A 10,374-nucleotide genomic window follows, 5' to 3' on the forward strand; every position below is an offset into this window, starting at 1 on the left:
GTCTCAAAAAAAAAAAAAAAAAAAATAACCTACACTTCTACCATAAAAACTAAAAATATCCTGGCTAACCCAGTGAAACCCCATCTCTACTGAAAATACAAAAAATTAGCCAGGCACTGTGACAGGCACCTGTAGTCCCAGCTACTCGGGAGGCTGAGGCAGGAGAACGGCATGAACCCGGGAGGCGGAGCTTACAGTGAGCTGAGATCGCGCCACTGCACTCCAGCCTGGGCAACAGAGCGAGACTCCGTCTCAAAAAAAAAAAAAAAAAAAAAAACTAAAACTAAGAGCAAATTAACCTCAAAGTAAGCAGAAGAAAAGATATGATAAAACAGAATGGGCCGGGCAGAGTGGTTCATGCCTGTAATCCCAGCACTTCACAGGGCTGAGGCAGGTGGACCATGTGAGGTCAGGAGCTTGAGACCAGCCTGTAATTCAACATGGTGAAACCCCCGTCTCTACCAAAAATACAACAATTCACCAGGTGTGCTGGTGGGTGCCTGTAATTCCAGCTTCTGAGGAGGCCGAGGCATGAAAATTGCTTGAACCCAGGAGGCAGAGAGAGGTTGCAGTGAGCCAAGATTATGCCACTGCACTGCAGCCTGGCTGACAGAGTGAGACTCCACCTCAGAAAAAAAAAAAAAAAAAAAAAAAACACAATGAAACAGAAAAGAGAAAAACAGTGGAGGAAAGCAAGAAAACAAAAAATTTGTCATTGAAAAGATAAATAAAACTGATAAACTGAAGTCAGACTAATGAGAAAAATTAAACAGGAAAATAAATTAACACTCCAGCCTGGACAATACAGCAAGACTCTGTCTCCAAAAAAAAAAAAATCATTAATACACCTTCCCACAAAGAAAATTTGAGGCCAGATGCCTTCACTGGTGAATTTCATCAAATATTTAGGAGGAAATATCAATTCTACACACATTCTTCCAAAAAAAATCATAAGTGGGTACATTTTCCAATTCATTTCATGAGGTGAAAGTTCATTCTGCTTTGGAAAAAAACAAAAACAAAATAAAACCAGCCTGTAATTCCAGCTACTTAGGAGGCTGAGGTGGGAAGACTGAGGCCAGGAGTTCTAGATCAGCTTGGGTAACAAAAGAAACTCCATCTCAAGAAAAGAAAAAAGAAAAAAAGGCAAAGTATTAGCATTACAAGAAAAGACTAGGCCAGGCACAGTGGCACGTGCCTGTAATCCTCGCACTTTGAGAAGCCAAGGTGGGAGGATCACTTGAGCTCAGGAGTCAAGACCAGCCTGACAACATGGCAAAACTCCTTCTCTACAAAAAAATACCAAAATTAGCCAGGCATGGTGGTATGCACCTGTGGTCACAGCTACTTGGGAAGATGAAGGGGAAAGATCACCTGAGCCTGGGAGGTGAAGTCTGCAGTGACTGTGCCACTGCACTCCAGTCTGGACCACAGAATGAGACCCTGTTTCCCCACTCCCCCCAAAAAGAAAAGAGAAATGGACGTGGTGGCTCACACCTGCAATTCAGCTCTTAAGGAGGCATAAGTGGGAGCACAGCTTTAACCAATGAGTTCAAAACCTGCCTTGGCAACACGGTGAGACCCTGTTCTCCACAAAAAGGAAAACAAGCACTGGACAAAACTGAATGTGTATTCATTATAAGCATTGTCAGAAAACTAGGAAAGGAGGAAACTTCCTCAACAGAGATAACATAATACTTATTAAATCTTATAAAGAGTACCACTACATGCTAAGTCTTGTGATTCATTCTAGCTAAATCATGGAATCAAGGTGTGGTCTCGGAGATTCCTGACACAAACGTGAACAAAATATATGAGATAACTGTTTCAGGCATTAAACAAGAAGAAACATGGAGCTGTGATTCCTGAAATGAGGGAAATACATAAGGTAAACCCCCATGATTGCACCCCCATGATTGAAGCTTGGGGGAAACTTCTCAATCATAGAGATGACACCTAGGCAGAAAATGGTAGTCACTGAGCCAAGTAAGGAAGTAGAGAACAGAATTCTAGGCTGTTGAAACAGCTGGAATTTGTAGCAGAGTACCAGAGAAAAGGGAGCCATAAAGACAAGAAGGAAAAAAATCTCACATGGGGATTCACCATGGGTCTTTGGCTATGGTCTAAGGTGGATCTATGAGAGATTCCGTGATGCCTAGCAGCAATCACTTGCTGTGTGTGGGTCTGATAACTGGATCCTAAAGATCTGGAAGACACAGCAGTTTTAGTTCAGCGTGAAAAGACGTAACTGAACCCCTTGAACACTCAGTTCAGACCACAAAAAAAGCTGTAACTTAAGAGGAAGTTCCACATCCTAGGACTAAGTTCAAAACAGAAGTAGAACTGTCCTAACAAAGAAAAAAATCAAACCTGAATGGACAACGGAATCTACCAATAATTAATTTAATCACCTGTCAGAAAGAAACCAAACACTCCTTACAGGAAAATTATTTACTCCAGAACAATAATATATATTAAAAAATTACTGGCCGGGTACGGTGGCTCACACCATCCCAGAACTTTGGGAGGCCAAGGCAGGTGGATCACCTGAGGTCAGGAGTTCCAGACCAGTCTGGCCAACATAGTGAAACCCCGTCTCTACTAAAAATAAAAAAAATTAGCCGGGCGTGGTGGCACACGCCTGTAATCCCAGCTACTCAGGAGGCTGAGGCAGGAGAATCGCTTGAACACAGGAGGCGGAGGGTGCAGTGAGCCTAGATCACAGCACTGCACTCCAGCCTAGGCAACAGAGCAAGATACCATCTCGAAAACAAACAAACAAAAAATAGATATATTTAAAAGATGAAGAAAAAAAAGCAGTCACCAGAAACAGACCCTAAATGATGCAAATGTTGTAATCAGTAGACAAAGATTCTGATACAGGTGTTATAAACACGCTGAAGGACATACAGGAATAGACAGTCATAATGAGAGCGCACAGGGTACATCTCAGCAGTGAAATGGAAACTATAACAAAGAATCAAATAGCAATCCCAGCACTGAAAAATGTAATGTGTGAAACGAAAATTCACTGGATGGGGCCAGGTGTGGTGGCTCACGCCTGTAATCCCAGCACTTTGGGAGGCTGAGGTGGGCGGATCACGAGGTCAGGAGATCGAGACCATCCTGGCTAACACAGTGAAAAATTAGCTGGGCATGGTGGCGAGCGCCTGTAGTCCCAGTTACTCAAGAGGCTGTGGCAGGAGAATAGCGTGAACCTGGGAGGCAGAGCTTGCAGTGAGTCAAGATTGCACCACTGTACTCTAGTTTGGGCGACAGTGCAAGACTCTATCTCAAAAAAAAAAAAAAAAGAAAAGAAAATTCACTGGATGGACCAGGTGTGGTGGCTCATGCCTGTAATCCTAGCACTTTGGGAGGCTGAGGCAGGTGTATCACGAGGTCAGGAGATCGAGACCACCCTGGCTAACACAGTGAAAAATTAGCTGGGCATGGTGGCGGGCACCTGTAGTCCCAGCTACTCAGGAGGCTGTGGCAGGAGAATGACATGAAACCAGGAGGCAGAGCTTGCAGCAGTGAGCCAAGATCGCACCACTGTACTCTAGCCTGGGTGACAGAGCGAGACTCTGTCTCCAAAAGAAAAGAAAAGAAAAGAAAAAAGAAAATTCACTGGATGGACCAGGCGTGGTGGCTCATGCCTGTTTTCCCAGCACTTTGGGAGGCTGAGGCGGGCGGGTCACGAGGTCAGGAGATCAAGACCATCCTGGCTAATGTGGTGAAACCCCATCTCTACTTAAAAAAACACACACACACACACACAAAATCAGCCAGGTGTGGTGGTGGGCGCCTGTGGTCCCAGCTACTCGGGAGGCTGAGGCAGGAGAATGGCATGAACCCAGGAGGCGGAGCTTGTAGTGAGCTGAGATTGTGCCACTGCACTTCAGCCTGGGTGACAGAGTGAGACTCCGTATCAAAAAATAAAAAAAAGAAAATTCACTGTATGGACAAAACAGCATCATGGAGACTGCAGAAATAAGAATGAGTGAACCTGAAGACCTCAACAGAAATTATTCAATACATCAGATAAAGGAAAAAAAAAGTTAATTTAAAAAAAAAAAACCTTCCTGGCCGTACGCAGTGGCTCATGCCTGTAATCCCAGCACTTTGGGTGTCCGAGGCGGGCGAATCACAAGGTCAGGACTTCTAGACCAGCCTGACCATCAAGGTAAAATCCCATCTCTATTAATAACACAAAATAAGCCGGCGTGGCGGCATTCTGAGGCAGGAGAATTGCTTGAACCTGGGAGGCAGAGGTTGCAGTAAGCCAAGATTGTGCCACTGCACTCGGGCCTGGACAACAGAGCAAGGAAAAAAAAAAAAAAACCTTCTCAATTAGGTAAAAAATTTGAACGTGCAAATACTTATGCAGGCAGAATAAGTACAAAGAGAATCACTCTTAGGCATATTATAGATATGCTGCTGAAAACCAAAGGAATAGAAAAAAAAATCTTTAAAGTAGCTGGAGAAAAAAAGACCCATTCCATACAGGGAGACAACTACTGTATGACAGCTGCCTTCTCATTAGAAACAAAACCTACAAGATAAAATAACGACATCTTTAAAGTGCTGCAATGGGCCGGGCACAACAGCTCACGCCTGGAATGCCAGCCCTTTGGGAGGCCAAGGCGGGCAGATCACAAGGTCAGGAGACCAGCCTGGCCAACATGGTAAGACCCCATCTCTACTAAAAATACAAAAAGTAGCCAGGTGTGGTGGTGTGTGCCTGTAATCCCAGCTTCTTGGGAGTCTGGGGCAGGAGAATCACTTGAATCTGAGAAGCAGAGGTTGCTGGGAGCTGAGATCACACCACTACTCCATCTAGCCTGGGTGACAGGGCAAGACTCCATCTCAAAAAAAAAAACAAAAACAAAAACAAAAAAAACCCTGCTGCAATAAAATAACAACCCAGAATTTTATGTCCAGTGAAAACATTCTTCAAACATGAAAATAAAAGAAACATATTTTCAGATAGACCAAACTGAGAAAATTCACGTTCAGTGAAGCGGCACTATATGAAATGCTAAATAAAGGAAACTCTTTGGCCTCGTCAAACAAGAGACACCAGGTGAACCTCACCATCTATAAGAAGAAATGAATGGGACTGGAGATGGTTAAGTATAGGGGCAAATATGAAAGACTGTCAGGTCTTTTTGTTGATTTTTTTTTTTTTGAGACACGGTCTTGCTTTGTTGTCCAGGCAGGAGTGCAGTGGTGATCAGGGCTTATTGCAGCCTCAACTTCCCAGGCTCAAACAATCCTCCGGGCTCAAATGATCTTCCTGCTTCAGCGTCTTAAGTAGCTGGGACTACAGGTATATGCCACCATGCCAAGATTTTTGTGTGTGGTTTTCTTCTTCTTCTTTTTTTTTTTTTCTGTAGATACAGGGTCTCACTCTGCTACCTGGGCTGGTCTCAAACTCCTAGGCTCAAACAAAACAATCCTCCTGCCTCAGCCTCCCCAAGTACTAGGATTACAGGCATGAACCATCACATCCAGGCTGTCAGGTTTTTTGTTTTGTTTTACGGACTTCTTTGAAAACTCTTTAACATATCTAAAATAAACTCATTCTATATACTTTTATTCCTAGCCTACCACCCAGAGACCTTCTCTTCTTCCTCATACTTCCTCATCAGACCCTACAGCATATTACAATTTACTCAGTTGCCTAAGAAGGAAATGTAGTTACCATGCTCAAGTCTTCCCTTGTCTTCACATTCACCAAATCCTATTGCATTTATCTCATTAATCCCTTCAAGTATGGCTACTTCTCTTCATTGTCAAAAACATCTTACTTCAGGTTCTCATCTTTTTGCCACAATCACTCCAAAACTTTAGCAACTGGTCTACTTTCTTCCAATCCAATCTAAAAAAGGAAACTACTCTTACAAAAAAATAAAATCGGCCGGGCGATGTTGTCAGAAGTCAGAGACCCCGAACGGAGGGACCGGCTGAAGCCACAGCAGAAGAACATAAATTCTGAAGATTTCATGGACATTTATTAGTTCCCCAAATTAATACTTTTATAATTTCTTATGCCTGCCTGTCTTTACTGCAATCTCTGAACATAAACTGTGAAGATTTCATGGACACTTATCACTTCCCCAATCAATACCTTTGTGATTTCTTATGCCTGCTTTTACTTTAATCTCTTAATCCGTCATCTTCGTAAAGTGAGGAGGATGAATGTTGCCTCAGGACCCTGTGATGATTGCATTAACTGCACAGATTGTTTGTAGAGAGTGTGTGTTTGAACAATATGAAATCTGGGCACCTTAAAAAAAGGAACAGGATAACAGCAAAGTTCAGGGAACAAGGGAGCTAGCCTTGGACTCTGACTGCTGGTGAGCCAGGCAGAACAGAGCCATATTTCTCTTCTTTCAAAAGCAAATAGGAGAAATATCGCTGAATTCTTTTTCTCAGCAAGGAACATCCCTGAGAAAGAGAATGCACCCTGAGGGTANAATCTCTGAACATAAACTGTGAAGATTTCATGGACACTTATCACTTCCCCAATCAATACCTTTGTGATTTCTTATGCCTGCTTTTACTTTAATCTCTTAATCCGTCATCTTCGTAAAGTGAGGAGGATGAATGTTGCCTCAGGACCCTGTGATGATTGCATTAACTGCACAGATTGTTTGTAGAGAGTGTGTGTTTGAACAATATGAAATCTGGGCACCTTAAAAAAAGGAACAGGATAACAGCAAAGTTCAGGGAACAAGGGAGCTAGCCTTGGACTCTGACTGCTGGTGAGCCAGGCAGAACAGAGCCATATTTCTCTTCTTTCAAAAGCAAATAGGAGAAATATCGCTGAATTCTTTTCTCAGCAAGGAACATCCCTGAGAAAGAGAATGCACCCTGAGGGTAGGTCTATAGACTGCCCCCTTAAGGCGGCTGCCTTTTACGGTCGAAGCTGAAGGGATGAAATAAGCCCCGGTCTCCTGTAGTGCTCCCAGGCTTATTAGGACGAGGAAATTCCCGTCTAATAAATTTTGGTTAGACAGGTTATCTGCTCTCAAACCCTGTTCCCTGATAAGATGTTATCAATGACAACGCGTGCCCAAAACTTCATTAGCAATTTTAATTTTGCCCCATCCTGTGGTCCTGTGATCTCGTCCTGCCTCCATTTGCTTTGTGATATTCTATTACCTTGTGAAGCATGTGACCTCTGTGATCACACCCTATTCATACACTCCCTCCTCTTTTGAAAATCACTAATAAAAACTTGCTGGTTCTACGGCTCGGGGAGCATCACGGAACCTGCCAACGTATGATGTTTCCCCTGGACACCCAGCTTTAAAATTTCTCTCTCCTGTACTTTCCCTTTATTTCTCAAACCAGCCAAGATGCTTAGGATTTTTCCCTGATAGGGCATGGTGGCTCACACCTGTAATCCTAGCACTTTGGGAGGCTGAGTTGTGTGGATCACCTGAGGTCAGGAATTCAAGACCAGCCTGGCCAACATGGTGAAATCCCATCTCTATTAAAAATACAAAAATTAGCGGGGCATGGTGGCGCGTGCCTGTAATCCTAGCTACTCAGGAGGGTGAGGCAGGAGAATTGCTTGAACCCGTGAGGCAGAGGTTGCAGTGAGCCGAGATTGTTCCACTGCACTCCAGCCTGGGTAATAGAGCAAGACTCTGTCTCAAAATAATAATAATCATCATCATCTAGCACGTTATTAATTGCCTGTACAATATCCTTTTAACACGAAATCAAAAGTATGTACAACAAAAAGCCTTGTAGAGTAACTGAAACTCTCAATTTTTCTAGGCCCAAATCTCTTAAATCTCCATCTTACATTCTGCAGTTTCCTGACAGAACCATGATGTCTTTCACTATCAGGCCTTCCCACACACTGCTCTCGCTGCCTAAAATTCCTGTCCTTCAACTTCTGCCCAATGGACACAACTTTCCAACTCTTCTTAGGCAGCTTCACCTGAGTTTCAAACAGCTTTGACTGACCCTTCACCTTCCAAGTCTAGGTAAAGTACCCATCAAATATAATAGCACGTGAGTTTCATGCCACTGTGTTCTAACTCTTATTTCTAACAGATTAGTTTTATTTATTTTTGAAATCTGTGCAGTAGTTACATTAAACTTACCTGACGAGTTGCTGACAAATTTGACATCCTGGAAGGCATCTATTGAACACAAAAAGGTAAATAAATTATTTCAGGGGAAAACTTTCTGATTTTAAACTAAACTATATAAAATACATAAAGTACAAAACAAAGAAAATTATATACCTAGCTTAATTTTCAGTAGATACCACAGATCACGTATACCTTGATTTACAATTCAAGTAACTATTTTTTAACTGACAGTTTCAATATTCTTAATATAATTAGTTGTGATATAAAATCCAGAAACTATAAAAGACCGACTGATTTAACTACATAAAAATACAACACTTATATGTAGCAAAAATCTATCAGTAATAAAGTCTAAAGACAAACAGAAAAAAAAATTGCAAAGGGTTAGTTCCCTAATATATAAAGAGCTTCCTCAAATCAATTTTTCTCTCTTTTTTGAGACAGAGTTTCACTCTTGTCACCCAGGCTGGGGTGCAATGGCGTGATCTAGGCTCACTGCAACCTCTGCTTCCCGGGTTCAAGCAATTCTCCTGCCTCAGCCTCCTATGTAGCTGGGATTACAGGTGTGCACTACCACATCTGGCTAATTTTGTTTTCTTTTCTTTTTTTTTTTTTTTTTTTGAGACAGAGTTTCTTTCTGTCACCCAGGCCGCTGGAGTGCAGTGGCACAATCTCGGCTCACTGCAATCTCCACCTTTCAGGTTCAAGCGATTCCTCTGCCTCAGCCTCCTGAGCAGCTGGGATTACAGGCACGTGCCACCATGCCTGGCAGATTTTTGTATTTTTAGTGGAGACAGGGCTTCGTCATGTTGGCCAGGCTGGTCTTGAACTCCTGACCTCAGGTGATCTGCCCGCCTCGGTCTCCCAAAGTGCTGGGATTAGAGGCGTGAGCCACTGCATCCAGCAAATCAATTTTTTAAGATCCAATATTATAAAGGAAAACTAAATGAACAGATAGTTCATAGTGAAAACACACATATAAAAAGATTATTTGATTACAAAAGATTTTTTTTTTTTTTTTTGAGACGGAGTCTCGCTCTGTCGCCCAGGCTGGAGTGCAGTGGCCGGATCTCAGCTCACTGCAAGCTCCGCCTCCCGGGTTTACGCCATTCTCCTGCCTCAGCCTCCCAAGTAGCTGGGACTACAGGCACCCGCCAACTCGCCCGGCTAGTTTTTTGTATTTTTTAGTAGAGACGGGGTTTCGCCGTGTTAGCCAGGATGGTCTCGATCTCCTGACCTCGCGATCCACCCGTCTCGGCCTCCCAAAGTGCTGGGATTACAGGCTTGAGCCACCGCGCCCGGCCTACAAAAGATTTTTAAAGCATATTTTAAGATCCTATCTTAGCGGGGTATGGTGGTCCACACCTGTAATTGCAACACTCTGGGAGGCGCAGGTGAATTGCTTGAGTCCAGGAGTTTAAGACCAGCCTGGGCAACAAGACGAAACTCCGTCTCTACAAAAAAATACAGTGGTACAGGCCTATAGTCCTAGCCACTAGGGAGGTTGAGTTGGGAGGATTCCTCGAGCACAGGAGGTCAAAGCTAAAGTGAGCCATGATCATGCCCCACTGCACTCCAGCCTGGGAGAAAGAGTGAGAAACTGTCTTTAAAAAAAAGACACTATCTTGGTGAGAATACAGAGTCTGGTATCTGTGGGTGACAGCATATATTTATACAATCCTTATGGAAGGCCATTTGGCAATATCCGTCAAAATAAAAAACACTGACTCTCACTAACTCCAGTTCTACAAGCACAGGCTAAAACACACCTGTAGTATACATATAAAATGAAAATTGTACAAGGTACAATTGTACTGCAGCATTTTTTTTTCCTAACAGCCAAAAGAAAAAGTGAAAATACCTAAAATGTTCAATAAGGGATTACTAAAACAAATTATAATTCAGACATAATTAAATAGGTAGCAACAATTAAGAACAAATTAGTGGCCGGGTGCGGTGGCTCACGCCTGTTAATCCCAGCACTTTGGGAGGTCAAGGCAGGCAGATCACGAGGTCAGGAGGTCAAGACCATCCTGGCTAACGCAGTGAAACCCCATCTCTACTAAAATACAAAAAATTAGCTGGGCATGGTGGCGGGTGCCTGTAATCCCAGCTACTCAGGAGGCTGAGGCAAGAGAACGGCCTGAACCCAGGAAGTGGAGCTTGCAGTGAGATTGCGCCACTGCACTCCAGCCTGGTCGACAGAGCGAGACTCCATCTCAAAAAAAAAAAAAAAAAAAAAAAAAAAAAAAAAAAAAAA

The 10,374-nt window shown here is 43.1% G+C and overlaps 1 protein-coding gene across 1 annotated transcript in view; it reads right to left on the bottom strand.

Annotated features, from left to right (window-relative positions):
* LOC108544825 (transient receptor potential cation channel subfamily M member 7) overlaps positions 1-10,374 on the bottom strand; it is a 55,525-nt gene that overhangs the window by 15,780 nt on the left and 29,371 nt on the right. The window contains exon 3 of the mRNA XM_017896180.1: positions 8,124-8,162. Coding sequence (XP_017751669.1) covers positions 8,124-8,162 — 39 coding nt within the window. The remainder of the gene's footprint in view (positions 1-8,123; positions 8,163-10,374) is intronic.

Source organism: Rhinopithecus bieti, unplaced genomic scaffold, assembly GCF_001698545.2.
Source record: "Rhinopithecus bieti isolate Rb0 unplaced genomic scaffold, ASM169854v2 scaffold_27781, whole genome shotgun sequence".
Classification (NCBI taxonomy): domain Eukaryota; kingdom Metazoa; phylum Chordata; class Mammalia; order Primates; family Cercopithecidae; genus Rhinopithecus; species Rhinopithecus bieti.